Raw genomic sequence first — 17822 nt, forward strand, 5'->3', positions numbered from 1 at the left:
TGGTCATGTCTCTTTGCCTTGCAGATACTACTGTGCATTTGATTTTTAATAATAACTCCTGGGGTTCGAGTGCTCTCCCAGGAGTGAGTTTTTTCCCTTGCAGATGCCCTCCCTTGCCTGGTTGCTGTAAGGTGGGATGGTGACATCAGATATACACTACCAAGGTTTTTTCACCATTTGGCTGCTGGTCCAATAAAGGAAAAGGAGAAGGCAGAAAGGGGTGTGCGTATACTAACCCCTACTCCCCTTGGTTAGCCAGCCTTCTCTTGGGACTTGTTGTCTTCTCCCATCCCCTTTCTCTGACACACACAAAGTACCATTAGTTAATAGTATCACCCAGCCAAGGTGATAGGAACTAAACTAGAAGTCTCCCCTTTGGAGGACCAGCTGATAGCTCCACCTAGCCAGCCAACAAGTAGATAGTTTCTTAGCCTTTGAGACAACCTTCCCAGGACTCATAAAAATAACAGCCTTGTGTGAAGAATCATTTGAAGCTGCAAAGCCTCAATTTCATCTTAATAGTTTTACAGCTGTCTTGCCTTTCTTAAAGGGAAGGAACTGGAACACCTCCTCAGCCAGATGCGGAAGGATTGGTGCAAAAGAACGAACCACTGTGTCCAAAACTGCTGCTAAGGCTGTTTGACATGAACGACGTTTAGGATCTTTTTCTTCTTCACAGTAAAGTCTGAAATATAGGAAAGGGAGGGAATTAAACATTTACATACAAGTAGAAATATCCTGGATGCAAAAGGGGTTGATCCTGATGACTAAAAATACTTCCCTGAGTTAGGATGCAATCCTAACTCACTTTCCAGCACTAACCTAGCACTAACCTGCAATGCAGCCCCAAGGTAGGTAACAAACATATCCTTACCTTGCGGGGCCCCCTTGACTGCCTCCCCCACTGCAGGATGCAGTGCACGCCACACTGGCACAGCTATGTCAGTGCTGGAAAGATAGTTAGGATTGTGCCCTTTGACACTTAAACAAAAGAAATACACCCCAGATGTCAGATAATTGGTGCTACCAGAACCATCAAGGTTCCTCTGCAAGTAAGCATGACAGCCAAGTTTATACACTCTGTGTGTGTATACGTCAAGACAAAAGGACGTATAGACAACCAGCATACAGCATGTTATCATCATCATTCTGAGGCTTCCTAAGACAAATGTCCTTAACCAGGTAATAAGGGGGAGTGGGAAAGGCATGCACATCTGTAAGAGCAGGCCATGGTGCATACCTGTCCTTGACTATACTGAAGTAAAAATTGGACAGCTCTCTGGTGTGGAAGGCCTGCAGTAGTCGGATGACTTTGCCATAGTCATAGGCCTTATATGCCTCTGTAATCTGGGGAAGAGAAAGGACTGTATCAAGATGCAAGTATGAATGAACAGATCAGAAGCAAAGGGAAGGCATCTGAAATGGCATGAGAGCTCAGGTGCTTTATGAAAAGATTGCCCATGAACCAAGCCTGGTCTACTGTAACCCACAAACTGGGCTAGTTCTCATTTGTTCACAGTGAAATAATCATATAGTATCGATGATGTGCTTTCCCTGCCCTAAGGCTTATGATCCAGACACTGACAACAGAGGAGGGGGGAAGGAGACGGAAAAAGAAGCAAAGACATAAAACATGAGGGACTGTTTCAGTGATGTAGCATAGACACAGTAGGGAAGAGGACTCAGGTGTGCCATGTAGACTTGGCAGAAGAGGTGACTTTGAAGGAAGCAAGCGAGAAAGCAAGTAGGCAGATCCAAGCATGAGGACAGAGTCACAGAGGGGGCAGGAGCCTGAAGCTGGTGGAACTGGAAGAGCCGAGGGCTGAGAGGTAGGGAGAGGAGTGGCATGGAAGGCTTTGAAGGTAAGGACAACGAGCTCACATTGGAACCAGTCACAGAGAAGGGACTTAAAGGAGGGGTTGATATGAATCGCAATGGCTGCCATGGCACAAGTCAAGACTGAGGAGCCTGAAAGCAGAACTACCACCACCCGAATGAAACCATGGCAAGAAAAATAGTTTGGGGCATGACCAAATTTGGTCCAAACCCATGTTCTTCTCCACCTACCCCCTATGTCTAAAGTAGCCTTCATGCAATTTATCTGTTATTGTCTTCACCAAACTCTTTCTTCACTTCACCTGCATCTTCAGAGGCACATGCAATTCCCTCCCCCATCACCACTACACTGATTAGTCCGTCCTGACCGCTTTTCCCATCTCTGCCTCACCTAATGCAAATGGCAAACACCACTTCTGACATTTGTACAATGCTAGACACAACTGCCTCTGCAGCTGCTTGGGGTGCAACATAACAGGCACCGATGAAACAGCATTCACCGACCGTCTTAGAGATGAGGTCCGGCATCGAACTACAACAGCACTGCAAAGGTATTCTAGAGTGCATCTCTCAGATTCTGAGATGACACCTTCCAGAGAGGCAAAATCCTTCTGGCTGGCTCTGTACTATACAGCCCCAGTGGCAGATAAATAATTCATTACTGAATGACATTGCTGGCTTCCAAACACCTCCACGTTTCAAAAAAATAGTACTGCAGACCAAAACTAATAATGATAATAAACTCAAGAAGCAGTGGTTCAAAATATATTCTAATGAGTGGTGAAATGCCTCTCTACAATTTTGGCCTTATGCTTAGCTTAAGAAGTACAACCACCACAACAGTAGAGAAATCAGCTCTTCTCTCCTTGAAATGCATCAGGTCATCTGCCCACTTAAAAATCCACAGCCCATGTTCTGATGCTGCAACCATCATTTAACTTCAACAGGCTCTCTCTGCTTACCTACCTTGTTTGCATAGCCCTGCAGGAGGTGGAGCATATACTGGTCTATTACATACATCTCGGCAGTGGAGATCGAGTCTGTCTCTGGATTGAAATCAGCCAGATTGCCCAACAAAAACCGGAGCGTATTCCGAAGCTAGCAGCAAAACAAATAATAACAGGAATTAAAGAAAAACATACTCTGCAGTTTTTTCCAGAAGAAAATGTTACTACCAATATATCCAATACAATTTCAGTTACTTCTCTAATGTCATACAACTACCACTGAAGACCTCTATCCAACCACTTGTCCATGCAAGGCAAGACTTGTTCTGAGAGATTCAGGCCCCGTGATGTTGGAGGCCAAGATGTTGGAGAGATCCAGGCCACCAGATGTTGGAGCAAACCTGCAACTGCTCCAAAACAGCAGCCCCCCTCCCCGATTACGTTGCCGCCTTATGTGACATCAGTGCACCAACAGCTTCCCCAACCTTGCAGGCAGCAGTCAAAGAAATGAAGTGAGGATACTTTCAGAATGGTATTGCATGACAACCCGAGTAACCCCTAGATCAGTGGTTCCCAAACTAATGGGTCACAACCCACCAGCCAGGGAAGCATTCCTCCCCAGCCCCTGCATTGGTGCCATCTGCCCCAAACTCACAAAGACTACAATCTCAAAGTCTGAGTAGGACTTTGGGAACCGTTGCCCTAGATGCTAATAGAGATAGGAGATAGAGATATGGGGCTTGGCAGCAGCCCTGTCTGTTCCAGAAAATCTAGCCCTACCTTGAATGGTCTATGGTTCTTAAGGTTACAATACCTTACGCACCATGAGGCAGATCTTTGTTAAACTCAGACAGTGTGAACCAACAGCTGAAGACACATATGCAGAAGAAAGGTTGCTATCCTGTCATCTCAAGCTGTGCAACCCAGAACTGCAACAGTGGTAATTTGAAACAAAAACCACCACAAAGTTAGGGCTCAAATATATCTGTTCTGGTTATATGCTCAAAAAGCCGACGTGCCATTTCTAATTTTGGGGTGGCTTCCACTCAAGAAAAGGCATCCCCATTTTTTGCCTCCTACCTTGTTGATGTCATCCCGCGCAGAGTTAAGAACAGCTGGCCCAATCAGGACTTCTGTAAAGACATTCGACTCAGCCACCCACCAGCGCAGGATATCAGCACCATACGGAGGTTCTGTGCTGTGGTCCTGTGCATTGACAAGATGGAGACATTTCCTTTAACACAGCCAATGGCCGAATAAAGAGCATATTGAGCTCTGCTGCTCTCCTGAACATGAAATATCAGTGTATTTCCCTGCAAATCATAAGAACACCAGCTGTCTGCAGGGGTTCCCCTTTCTAATCCACTTGTGGACAGCCTAATCCTTCAGAAGGTATCCCGTTGACATTCAAACAGAGCTGGCTCAATACCACTGATTGTAACAACAACTAGTCAATTGCAGACCCACAGTAACTTCAGTTACACCCTTCCTTGAGTATAAGAAGCATTTTTAGTGTTTTCAGTAAGAGCACTGGATAACTCCAGAAGGTCAATTCCAATAAGGAAATAACCCTCACTGAACAAGGAGTGGAACAGTATGAACAGAAACAGCCAATCAGTTCAATACAAGTTGACTTCTCATCTGGTGAAGCCTGTTTATCTGTGGATTTTATATTCAAAGATATGGTTCAATATGGGTCCACCAGACCCGAATTGAGCCAGCCCCACCTGAACCTTCTGAAGATGACCAGAGCTGCACCAGAGGGCTTTCTGAAGCATGCAGAGGTTGCATGTGTCTACCCATGGCCTCCGTGGGCTTCAGAATGGCCAAAAAAATGCTGACATAAACTGGAAGTGACATTTTAATGCCTTATTAGGCATTAGGAGGCCTGGGGAAGCCCTCCGTTTTTATGTTTTTGTTCCAGCTCTCAACTGCCATTTGCTGTAAGAACTGTGTAGTGAAGAAATGAAGCAAGATGTGTTGCCTTAGGGAAACGGGTGAAAAGAGAGGTAGGAAAAGAGAAACTGGGTAGCAGCTGTAGCTTGATCCTCAAGGTCAGGAGAATACCACCATTAACCGAGAATTTCCTTCACAGACACAGAAAACTGAATCACCACTAATCAGTAAGAATACTGATTCATATTGCCAGCACAGACAGTAAGGAATACTGTCATACATTTCCAAACTAATGATTCCAGGAGTTATTTCAATTAATAATTTCAGTGAAGAGGGTGATAGAAGACAGCTCAGCAGAGAACGTTAACTATAACTAAGTGCAACCTTAGGGTGAAAAGGGGCATTTAAGAAACCAAACACAAAAATTATATGTGGTCCAGAAAGGTGAGGCATACAGATGAGGTCAAGTGTTTCCCCACTTTCAAAATGTTTCTCTCTCCCAACTTGTTACAAGGGAAACAGTGGCTAAATTGGTCTCTCTTGACCTCTTCCCTTCATTGGAGATCTCTGCACTGTCAGAATTCTGAGATCTGAGAATGTAAATATTCAGGAGTAGATCAAACTTTGCTGCAGCACCCAAAAAGACCAGGGTGAAGATAAAACAGAGGATGTAAATGCAAAGACCAGTCAGTTAACCCAAGGGTTCAAAGTCAAGGTTGAAGCCAGAAACGAAAACGCTTCTGCACTGATAAGCAAAGTAAGTAGTAATAAACATTCCTCATGCCTGATCATGATTCACATATGTTAGTGAGGCTCTCAGGGCTGTGGTTCCAATTATTGTTTGGGGCTGTACCAGGAAGTTCAGTTCTAAAAGACACTTTCCCGGTAGAAATCTGCTTTCTCAAACAAGTTTTCTTCTGTAACATTTCACCTTCCCCTCCATTACACAGTAATTCAAGTCACCAAAACAGATTGAATGTTAGTAGCGTTTCAGTACAGTATAATCAGGCTAAGCATAAGGAAATTTTCCAGTACTCCTTATATAAGGCGCCTGTTCAAGAAAAAGCTGTGGGATAAAAACAAAAATGTGTTAACTTGAAAAGAAACCCAGAGATTCAATTCCAAAGATCTTTTGGCCCATCATACTTTGACTGCTTTATCACACCTGCACAGATGAAAAGACCAATAACTGAAAATACTAACATCACATGTACAAGATAGGAGAGGATGTTCATTTTTGGAACAAATGAAAACCAAACCAAATGGTTTCAGTTTTTATGGGTTCCAAAATGAACATGATGTGCAAAATGTATTCATCATCTTGAATACCCACATTGCTCCAGGACACAGGGCATGGTGGATAAAATGATCCAGCTGAACAAACCAACAAACCAAAACGAAACAAAAACTGGGTGACAAAATCCAAGTAAAAGGAAGATTTTGAAAATATGGTAGTTCTAAAATGAATCAGGACATTACAAGTGGGTCTTGATATGAATGGTTTATTACAATTCAATAAGCCTGAAAAGATGGCAAGCAGGGATTGTTCATGCTGGAATTTAGTTTGCCTTCCAAACAATTTTCTCACTGAGGTAGCTGAAGGATGAAACGTAAACCAGACCCTTCCTGGCTGTGAACAAATGTACCCAGTCGATATCTGAAGCATCACTGCCACCCATTTTACCCAAAAGAACTCAGGGACTGTGCTTTCAGGTCCAGGCATGAAACTATATAATTACTTACATTGCCTCCATTGATGACTACATCTGGGTCAACCACGTTGCCGATTGATTTAGACATCTTTTCTCCTTTTTCACCAAGAGTAAATCCATGGACTACAAGAGTCCTAAAAACAGAGATCTCAGGTATTAGAATTGTCCCTAAAAACCATTCAATATATTCATGGGGGATATCAATGACCTCCTGCTAATTCTGGGCAAAGAGGCTCCTTTAAAGTAGTGCTCCTCTTAATTTAAGTAGAGGAAGAGCAAGTGGTCATCTTCATCCCAGCACAGCATCTTTTTCAGTGACTGTCTGCAGGTGCTTCTTCAGCATCTTCTTATATTGTGAGCCTTTTTGGACAGGGAACCATCTAAATCCTTTTTCTTACTTAATATATATTAACATACTTAAGAATTTACAATATACTTATATACTTTTTCTTACTAGGACAGTGCTTCCTCCTTATCTACAGTTCAGAAACTGAATTTGACAGCGCAGGTCCCCACCCATGTCAGAAAGCCTCACTATACCTCCCAGATGTGAATGGAAGAGTCTTCTGGTTGCGTCTTGGAGGTGGTCTGAGGTTCAGGAAGGCCGCGCACAGCCTTGCCAAGCTTTAGAATGCCTCCTGGAGGCCTTAGAAACATACTTCTGGTTTTTGCAAAAACCGGAAGTGCCTTTCAAAGGCCTCCAGGAGGTTTTCCGAGACTTGGGAAGGCTTCACATGGGCTCAAGCTTGAGAACACTTCTTGGACATGATGCCTGGAGGTTCTCTGATGGCACACACTCATGGATTCGAACATCCACAGGTTTCGGTATCCGCATGGGGTCAGAGAACAGATCCCCTATGGATACCAAGGGCCAACTGCAATAAAATTGCATTTACTGCTATACTTGTCCAACACAATTGCCTTCTATTATAGCTAGTTCCAAAAGTATCATCTTACTTATATGGTGCCTTCTTTCGTGTTGCCACACTGGTCAAGAGGGAAGACTGAAACCAACCTCCCAGCTGGTCTTTTCCTTCCAAGTATAAATCAGCCTGCCCACCTGCACACAGAAGAATGGCATGTTACAACATGATCGTTAAGCTGCTGCTAAGATATAGAAGTTATTCCTTTTATAAAATAACTTCTACTAAAAGGTGTTTGTATTAATTATTTTATTTGTTTTTACATATTGTGAATTTTATAGTGGGAACTTCGTAAGCCACCTTGAGCATTTTCTTTGGCATGGGAAAGGCGGGATATAATTTTTTTTAAACCAACAATTAAATAAATAATTACTGAGTTTTTGGCTCCAGCACAGAATGACAAAATTCAACCCCTAAGATAGAATGGCAACATTTACACAGAGCCTGTTTTCCATCACTATTGGAATACACAATCCCCAAGCATGCTATTCAGAAGCGAGCCCCACTGAGATCAATAGAACTTGCTCTCCACTGAGAACAGCAGAGCTTGCTTTCTAGTAAGTGTCCTTCGATTACAGCCTCAAGAACTAAAATGACACATCTAAAGACTAAAGCAGCGGCTCCCATACTTACCATGGTCAGAGCTCCCTTCTTTTGCAGCAGCCCCTTCTTCCAGGCAATCCAAGATGGTGGCACCTGGGACAGCTGGGAAGAAGAGGCTGCCAGAGACATCCTGTGTCTCCCCTGTGCATTTGGGAACCACTGACTAAAGGGATTTAATATGCCTTTAAGGAGTTCAAACGTTAAGAGGTGGTAAACAAGCTGCCCACACCAAGTTGAAGAATAGGTTACAATCCTACTCACATATACATGGGTCTGAATAGGACTTACTTTTGAGTAGACACACATAGGATATTGTTGTAAGAATCCAGTTGCTATACTCAACATGAGGCAACAAGGTGGCATTTCTGAAGTCCTAGGCAAGAGGAAGCTCCACCAACTATCTCCTCCTAGCCAACTATATTAAAGGTACCATAATTCCTACCAAAGCAGGGTAGAAAGCTTAAAAAATTTAATTTAAGTTGTTGCACAATGACAACTTCCAATGTATCTTCTTTTTTGAATTATAGCTTTTAGCAGTTCTTTTTACAAAGTACCTTAAAATCCCATTTTTACAGCCTTCTACTGTTTGTTTAAACTTTAGGGAAGTTTAGATACCTAGATCTACCCATAACAAGTACAACGTGACAAAGGTCACTGACAGTGATTTACTATACCGCTGAATTGTGAAACCATTTCAAAAGAAAACACTCTCTATGAATTCAGTTAATCTGTCTCAGTCATCAAAATGCTGCATCTGAAAAAACGTATAAACATGCATTCACCTCAATTTAAATTAAGAACCAGCAATGAAAAGAGCAGTATTTCACATCTTCAGGTTGGAAAGCTGCAGTACATGTAGTGTGGTATCTTGAACTAAACACAAAATATATTCTCCAAGTCCCTGCAAGTCTCATGCATGTGTGTGCCTGGTGGTAAGTTTGAATCTTCTGCACACAAGGATCCTGCATATGCAATGTCTTCTCCATTAGTTTAATGGCAGGACACTACCACATTCAAGTAATCACTGCAATCATGGCTGTACCCTGATACTGGCATAAATGAGAAACTTGCAGATATGGAAGCCCAGTGTGAAGAAGAGATCTCCTGGGGGGCAGATCTGGATGGGGAATCCAGATCCACCTCTTCTCGTGAAAAGATGGGGATAGATCTACCTTTTTTCATGAAAAGTAGGAAAAAAGTGTATGAGAAAACAAATAGCTACTGATAACAAGAAAAATCACCACTCACATAGACAATCACAGATGGACTGGAGATCTACTACTGTCCATATAAACGAAAAATGTTTCCTATTATCAAGACGTGTATTTTTCACACAGCTATAGAATGGTATGCAATTCCACAGTTCTGTCCAAAATCAGATGCAACTTCTATTCTCAAATACCTTCTGACTTGAGAAATAAATGAGAAGCAAGTTTTTGGAAAAGGAGAACAATTCATTCAATTGCACTTATGTCCTGATGATATCTAGCCACTGTTTTAAGGTCAATATTCCCTATCTCTGATAATAACAGACTTTAACCCATAGATTAGACATAACATGTAATAGCAAGCATCATTACCCAGGTCTTTTCATTTAAATACTCTGTCAGCACAAACACACAAGATGGGATTGCTATAAAACAATCTCACTCATTTAGTTAAACATTAGCGTGAGAGCTCCAAGGGGAATTACAAGTAAGAGACACAGTTCTAGTTTAGAGCTTGACCCAAAGAAACCAAATGATTCAGGCGTAGCTTTTATGCACTGCTCCATATTTTTCATCTCTTTAAAGCACAGGCTTGGTTCAAGTATGAAAGTTGTTCCTTATGCAGAACACCAGCGACAAACATGCACGCTTTCTAGGCACAGAACACTTAAGTTCACTCAATGCATGGAACCTACAGAAGGAGATCAGCAGTGGTACATAACAGTGCAACAGAGCACTGCCCACACTGCACCGAATGCTATAGAACATTTCGGGCAGTTTCCATTCGGCTCACAACTTTTTCCATCAACAACCAAAACCACAAAAAAGAAAAAAGAAAAAAAAGGAAAAAAGGACAACCAGCCTGTCACTTTGTAAAACACAGGAGAAAACATGCAGATTAATGCCTTCATCCAAAACTGAATGAGTTCAGTATTTAAAATATGCAGACATTCAAGCAAAACATTTTCCAGTGAGGGGAATTCTGCAAAACTTCAAACTGATTGAACAGTTGGGACAGGCACTGGGACGCAGACTGGCAGATTGCTAGCTACACTGTGACCTCCGCACATTGGGATGACACACCTCAAGAGGTTAAAAGAAAGACATGAGTATTAACATATTATGGGCTTAGGCTCTCAGATGCATTCCCAAGGCAAACTGAAAACAAATACAAGAAACTGCATGTACACCAAGGCTGGCCACTTTCTAGAGCAGGGGTGCCCAAACCCCGGCCCAGGGGCCACTTGCGGCCCTCGGAGGCTCCCAATCAGGCCCTCGGGGAGCCCCCAGTCTCCAATGAGCCTCTGGCCCTCCGGAGACTTGCTGGAGCCCGTGCTGGCCCAACACAACTGCTCTCAGTGTAAGGATGACTGTTCGACCCCTCCCATGAGCTGTGGGACAAATGCTCGCTCCACTACTTGCTGTTTCACATCTGTAATGTAGCACTGGCAGTGAAGGCAAGGCTGGCCTTGCTTTGTATAAGGCCTTTTATAGGCCTTGAGCTACTGCAAGACCTTCATTCATTCATCTAATCATTCATCTAAGTTCCATCTCTAATATATTCATTTATGTAAATTTTTTCAAATTGTAAATGTAAATTAATTCTTTATTTTCTTGGCCCCCCCACACAGTGTCAGAGAGATGATGCGGACCTCCTGCCAAAATGTTTGGACACCCCTGTTCTAGAGCCTGTACATTGCAAAAAGATTTGCATACAATTGCACATGGTAGGTGGTCGTGCCAATCCCAATACAACTAGTGTCTCAACTTTTCAGTTGAGCCTTCCAGCAAAGTTATCCGGATCCCTAGTGCTGTTAAGTGCAAATGTTCCAAGTCACGTAGATGAGCAGAACACTTAATTTTCCATTTGCCTCTATTTTATTTAATAAAACATGAGGCTGCGGTGATGGCTGTACTAGGTTGGGCCACAAACAAGCATTTTCCATATGACCACTGGACGTTTGCAGCACAGCTTGTAAGCTGACATCATATGGTTACTAGTCATCCAAAAATACAAGCGGGGAAAAAAGGACTACATCACGAACCCACTATGTTGGTGGCATAAACCATGGTTTGTAAAGAACGGCTTCTCAGTAAAGAATGGTCTCTTTTGGCTTCTTAAAGAATATCACAAGGATTTTTACAACAGCAAATGTCTGCAAAACTCACTATCGTGAGTTAAACTTCACTTAACTGAATTATGTGAAGACAAGGTGCAAAGAACCCTCAGATAAAAGCATTGTTTGCTGATGGAACTATTACTTCCCCGAGTTGCTATGAAATAAAACCCCTTGGGCCAACATGTTTTACAGTTCAACCAGATTGCTATCAGACATTTGTGTACTCCTGGTTTAAAGTTCAAAAGCACTTGATGCCTTGATCTAGATTCCTACCAAAAGAGCTCCTTTTGGTTTCTTCCATTAAACCAGAGTAATCACAATTTAAGGCATGGGACTTTTCTATTTAAATTACTTTGGCAAATCCTCAGTGACCACCTCACACCTGAAAAAAATGAACTGGAGGCATTTGTCCACTGACAGACATTGATCTTGCAGAGGATTAGAAGTCCTTTGTAGGACATGTTTCTACCAACAAGGATCATGCAAAGTCACTTGCAACCTACTGAACTGTACTTAAAAATACAAAAGCTGACTATGTTTCCTGAAACAAGAGAAACATTATGCTGTGTGCAAAAAAACTCAGCTCTGCAAAATGCCTAGGAAATGCAAAGAAGGCATGCTCCCCATATCTATGGATCCGGTATCTGCAGTTTCACATGTGTGGATCGGGGGTACACCCCCCACATGCCCATTATAGTATCTTTGTTTTACTGTAGTAAAGCTTGCAGGGCAGGTGCTTCTTGCTTAAATGAAAAACTGAACATGCAGGTGACTAGCCTGCACGAAAAAAGGTGACTAACAAGAAGCAGGGCAGTACTACTTCCTATTAAAATTAAGTTAGTCTCTAAACGAGGCTGCAGGTTTTTGGTTCTTCAGTTAAGCAAGAAGCACCTGCGCTGCAAGCACTACTACAGTAAAACAAAGGTTCTATAATGGGCACGTGGGGGCTCTATATATATACGGTATCCCAGTATCCATGGGATGGTGGTGGTGGACCAGAACCACCGCAGATACGGGGGAGGGGGGGACTCCTATACAATGACACCTACCCATAACAAGAACATCTAACACAGGGGTGTCAAACTTGTCTCATACTGAGGGCCGAATAGCATTCATGATGCCTTCTGAGAGCTGGAAGTGATGTCACTAAACAGTTATTACCAAAAATAAGCATTTTTCCCACTTAGGGATTCATTAGCTGCAAATGACAGAAGAGAAAATATGCATATCTTAATCATATTTAAAGATATAAGAGAGCTTAATTTTCATGTGGGCTGCCCTTTTAGCAATAACACTTCAGCACTGCTCAACAGCTGGGAGCCGGAGGGCTGAATAAAAAGCTTCTCTGGGCCACCCGGCACCCGGGCCTTATATTTGACAACACTGGTCTAACACATTCAAGTGCCAGCAGTTTTTAATGTCCATTAAACTATGCAAAAGTCGACCCACAGTTAGGGTTGGCTTCAGCTAGCTCAGTTCTGTGGCCCAAAACAGTGTGCATCTGCCAGCAGCGTCTGTGGCCCTCTACACAGTACAAAACATTATTGAGAATAATTCCTTACCTTCCAAAACATGAGCCCAGGATGTCCCACTATCAAACCAGATATCCAAGACATCCTGTCCTTGTACGTAATCCTGAACATCATATTAAGACAAAATAAAGGAAATAAGAGAATAGACTGATGATTCTACAATGGTAGACAAACACATTCTTCCTCCATTCCTAAAACCCTCTACATTTAAATGTACAAAGGGTCAGCTGCAGCATAGCCCAGAAGGCAACACCACAATTCCCCACTTGCATGTTCATTGTGCATGGATTCAGACAATCTGTTATCAACTCTTGCACAGGGCAACAGCTGGTTTCAGGCTATTTTCCTTGTTAAAGAGTCAGCTGTTCCTTATCCCAGCCTATCATGACAGATTAAATCCAGGTTAATCTCAGGCCTGCCAGATTCTCTACCAGGCCTCCTGGACCTTGATTTTGTCCTCAGATCACCAGGTACTTGCCTCCAGACCCCAGTCATTCTCTGCATGGCCAGGCCATTGCAGAGGGACCCTCCCCCCAGTCCTGCATTACCTGTGCCACAACTTCACTGGGAAGAAGCCGGTCAATCGGAAGTGTCCACCAGGCATCACTACCATGCTGCTCCACCACTTTAATAACATGCTCAATACTTTTCCTGTAAGGGAATCAAAAGCAAAGTAATTATAATAGATTGCTACTATGTACATTTTTCAAACCAACTGAGACAACTAACACTGTAAAGGAGTTCCAAATCTAAAGCATGAGAGATTTAAAAATTTAAGTGTTTTGTAAATGCAACCTGCAGAGATGGTGCTAGCTGGTCATTTTAAGGAACCACTATCCAAAGTATCTGTCTAAAGTATCTCCACTCTGGGAAATTTCCCCAGAGCGCATGTTCAAATATACACATTCTGAAGCCTCAGCTTGGATTTAATGCAGTGGTTCTCAAAGCCCCACAGCAAGTCCTTGCAGGGGAAGGGGGACGCAGCAATGCAATTGCTATGACTGCATTGCTGTGAAGGTGTACAGGGGCTTGGCTGGACTTACCAGAGCCTCCTGGGGGATGCGGGAAGCCCTGCGCGACTGTCTGCAGGGCTCCCCGAAGCTTAAAAAGTGAAAGCGGAGTGATTGTGCTCCACCTCTGCAAAACCGGAAGTGGAGCACAATCGCCCAGCTTTCACTTTTCAAGTTTCAGGGAGCACTGCGGAGGGTCATGCGGGGCTTCCCGCACCCCCAGGAGGCTGCAGCAGGGACTGGGGGATACCCCAGTTTGAGAAGCCCTGATTTAATGTTTTTTACTCATCCAACACAAGACACACAGACAAGGTGGACTGGAGTAGTTTGATTTATCATGCAATGCCTTTTTCAATAAAATACTACTATAGTGTCTTTCTGACATTCACATATTTGTATGTCTTGCAGTTGTACTTCCCTGAAAGCCTCTTGCTTCATGGTTGCAGACAAAAGCCTGAGAGACTGGGACTTTATTTTAGAATCAGAAAGACACTTTTAAACTGGTTGAAGTCTGAAAGTTCTTGTCACAAAGAATAGCTAGTTCTAGCACCATACTTTGCCGGTCAGCATGCAATTATTGGAGAAGAGCCATGTTTAACCTATCTAATTTTCATAAGGAGGATCACTTGATTCCACATACTGGACTTTAGCAGGGCAGATAAAGAGTCAACATGCGATAATGAAGTCACGTTCCATTCCAGTGAGTATCAGATTCTCTAAGAAATCTAGGAGGCCAGCAGTAATTTAGCACAACTTTGGGTGACTTTAGATTATGTACTTGCAAATTTGAGTTACGCAGTGAAGCTTAGGACTGCAGCTTGTTTGCTCATTTTGGTTACCTAAAATTGATTATCTGCATATCCCATTACTCAACTACAAACAGGATGTCATATCAGGTTTGAAGCAGGCTTGTAAATAGCCACCTGTCCAGGGAAAGTAGTGCTTCCAAGTTATCTATATATAATAAAAACTTTTCAAGCCACAAATGCCAAACAAAAGTCATCCTTTACACACCTCAACTCTATTTTTTTCCAATCTCCTTGCTTCTGCTTCTTATGTGGTTTTGAATTCATATTTTCAGCATTTGCTATTATGTGCACTAAAACATTACTTTTTAAAAGAGCCATGGGATCCTTGGGTGGGGGGGAAGCACATGTCCTATTATGCCTGTGCTGAGTAATTATAATATGAAGCTTAAATCTAAATCTTAATGCTAAAACTTTTCCCCTCTTATTGCAAAAAATGTCCAGGCAATTCTGAACACATTATTTGGATTACTGTGAGTTTAACAGACAGATGTGACCCAACTGATTTATTTTCTAATCAAAATGATCAGGAACTAAGCAGGGTTCTCATGTAATGTTTAAAATTAATAAGAAATTAGCTATAATAATTTAATAGCAGGTTATATGGCATTTGATGACTACGCAAGATTTGATATCCTTGAAAACTTTTCAAAAACCAGAGCACATCTCTGCCTGGTTCTCTTAGAAGCCACTCCCGCGAATGATACTGGAATGGCTGCAAACACCGAAAGTATTCTTCCTGCTTTCACCTGTGCAGTACAAACATCTTTAAAAAACGAAGGTGAAAGTTCTCTTTACAGTGTACGTTCAACACCTTCCTCAAATAACTACTTATCACTTTACAAACGGCAAGCTTCAGTTTGAGAACCATAATTCACAATCTAAGCAATAAGAAGCCCTGTTGTAAAACTTTGCCCTGTATTCATGGGCCATGTTGAGCAGAACTTGCATTACGTGTCAGTCTCTAGGCTTCCAGCATCGAAAATCTGCAATTCACGCTACCATGACGCCAACCAATCATTTTGAACTCTGATACTGATTACACCAAACCCTTATTTAGTGAGAAATTAAGCAGCGTTGAGTGGTTTTCCAGGTGAAGAAAGACACGGCTGCTGATGGTCACTGCTTCTTCTTCGTCTAAAATGAGAAAGCCAGGTATCCTCTATTTTACTTTACCTGTACCTTATCTTTCAAGTTGCTCAGGAGAAGGGACTTGTACGATTTAAGGGATATTTTGGTTCAGAAATAAAAGTGAGATCTACAGAATTTGAAGGACTAGATCATTCAGGATGATGATATTTTTCTATGGTAAATGAAAAGAACAGGCACTTCTAGCCACTAGTAACAACCACAAAAAGAAACAGATTATTTAACAAAAGTTAGACTGGAGTACTTGGAAAGCAACTGGTTTAGCCAAGGGGACTAATGTGGTTTATACTGAAGACATTTGGATTAATTCAGAAGCAGGATACATTTCTAAAATTCTTATGATAATAAATAAAAGAGTCAGTGGAGCCATTGCTATTTCTCTAAATAGTAAACAATCTTAGGGTTCTATAAAGGAAGACTGCTTATCCATTAATATCTTTATGATGTTTTAAAATGACTTTACATGCAAGTCTTTAATCAATAATGCTAATTCAAAGTTACAATGATTTCTTTACTAAATGTCATTTCTCTGTTGCAGAAAATCTAAAAGGTGTTTTTAAAAAAAAAGACAAACATTTCTGGGGCCCTAATCTCAACACTGATCAAGAGAGAAGCGTTTCTTCAGGATGGTTTCTATATCTGAAATGCATTCAAATACAATTTCAGTTATTTAAAAAAAAAAAAAAGATTTTGATGAACAACTGCTATCTGCTGTTGTCTATTCTATACTATACTGGTGGGGTGTCAATGAGGTGGGGGGATGAATAAAAATTAACCTGACTTTCAGGTTAAACAGTTTGTCAGAAATGGGCATTTTAAATACAAATGACATCTAATAAAGTGTTTTATGGATCGTGCAAAACAGTTTGCAAACAAGACTACTATGCAATCTCCAACAGTCTTACCTACCTAAACTTGCAGGGAAAATTTCCAGAACTTTTTGCAAACCAGATGAAGTAAGAAAATTTATGGACCAGTTGGTGGACAGGAAAAGGTGTTGTCAAGTGTAACAGCAACTCCATGTGGACCAGAAATATTTCCAGTGGAGGTGCTGTTACTTTTGAAGGCTACTGACTAAACTGTGGAGCAGCTATTTATGGAAGAATCTCTGCACAGTACCATAACATATATGTCTGTAGAAGAATTATGGTATTCAAACTTGCTATTCCAACTATTATCTTCCTCTTCCAAAAACACTGTTTTCCTTTCCTATTTAAATTATTTTGGCATGGTGACATAATGCACAATGTGCTCAGCAGCAAGGACATTAAAGGACTGAGCACGAATTCTGCTCAGAACTGAGGTTCAGGATAATGACCTATGATTTGACAGTCTGTAATTTCTAATTCTGCCTGTCATTTCTGTAGGCCAATATTCTGGGCACTTTCTTCACTCAGCAGGTAACATGGAAGATTTGTAAGAACAAAATGAAATGAATGTATATAAATCAAGAATAAAAACAAATAAAAGAACTATTAAAACCCCTACTGTGTTACACTCTAGCTATGCATCCCCTTCCGACATACAATCTGCAATTATTTAGGAGTATTGTAATTTAAACAAAAGGGTCATGGTACTGATTTCCTTGAAATGCTCTCTTCAAAACTACCTAAGTCTAAGACTGTAATGAGCAACAGTGAAATGGTGCAATTTTCCATCTGCATTTGGGCTTTTAAGCTATTGGCAAAAGTACAGCTGTTCCACACCACTTTTCATCAACATGCTCTATGATACATCTATATTTGATAGATATAGATATAACAGGAAAGCCATATTACATACACACAGTTCAGAGGAAGAATTTTTTTTTTTTGCTTCTTGTTAGCCAATTGCCTAGTTTTACTTTTACACTGCCACAAATAATGTCTCCCAGAAAACTGGATACAACCATTTTCAAAAGGAAATCAAGTTGGCCCTTTAGTACATTTTCCATTTTTCAAGACTAAGTTAAATGAATAGGAAACCATTTGATACCAAATCTTAGACACGTCTCATTTGCTTTCAGCCCTGATCATGTGAAAGATGAGATCTTACAGCCAAGAGAGTTTTTGATTCAGTGAACAGTGTCGTTAAGCAGTCA

General features: G+C 41.6%; 1 protein-coding gene across 1 annotated transcript in view; it reads right to left on the bottom strand.

Annotated features, from left to right (window-relative positions):
• IARS2 (isoleucyl-tRNA synthetase 2, mitochondrial) overlaps positions 1–17822 on the bottom strand; it is a 42621-nt gene that overhangs the window by 9715 nt on the left and 15084 nt on the right. Inside the window, exons 13-20 of the mRNA XM_066618884.1 lie at positions 13326–13428; positions 12808–12880; positions 7349–7451; positions 6423–6525; positions 3864–3989; positions 2803–2934; positions 1241–1347; positions 540–685 (exon numbers count right to left, since the gene is read on the bottom strand). Of these exons, the coding sequence (XP_066474981.1) occupies positions 540–685; positions 1241–1347; positions 2803–2934; positions 3864–3989; positions 6423–6525; positions 7349–7451; positions 12808–12880; positions 13326–13428 (893 nt within the window). The remainder of the gene's footprint in view (positions 1–539; positions 686–1240; positions 1348–2802; positions 2935–3863; positions 3990–6422; positions 6526–7348; positions 7452–12807; positions 12881–13325; positions 13429–17822) is intronic.

Source organism: Tiliqua scincoides, chromosome 1 (genome assembly GCF_035046505.1).
Source record: "Tiliqua scincoides isolate rTilSci1 chromosome 1, rTilSci1.hap2, whole genome shotgun sequence".
NCBI lineage: Eukaryota > Metazoa > Chordata > Lepidosauria > Squamata > Scincidae > Tiliqua > Tiliqua scincoides.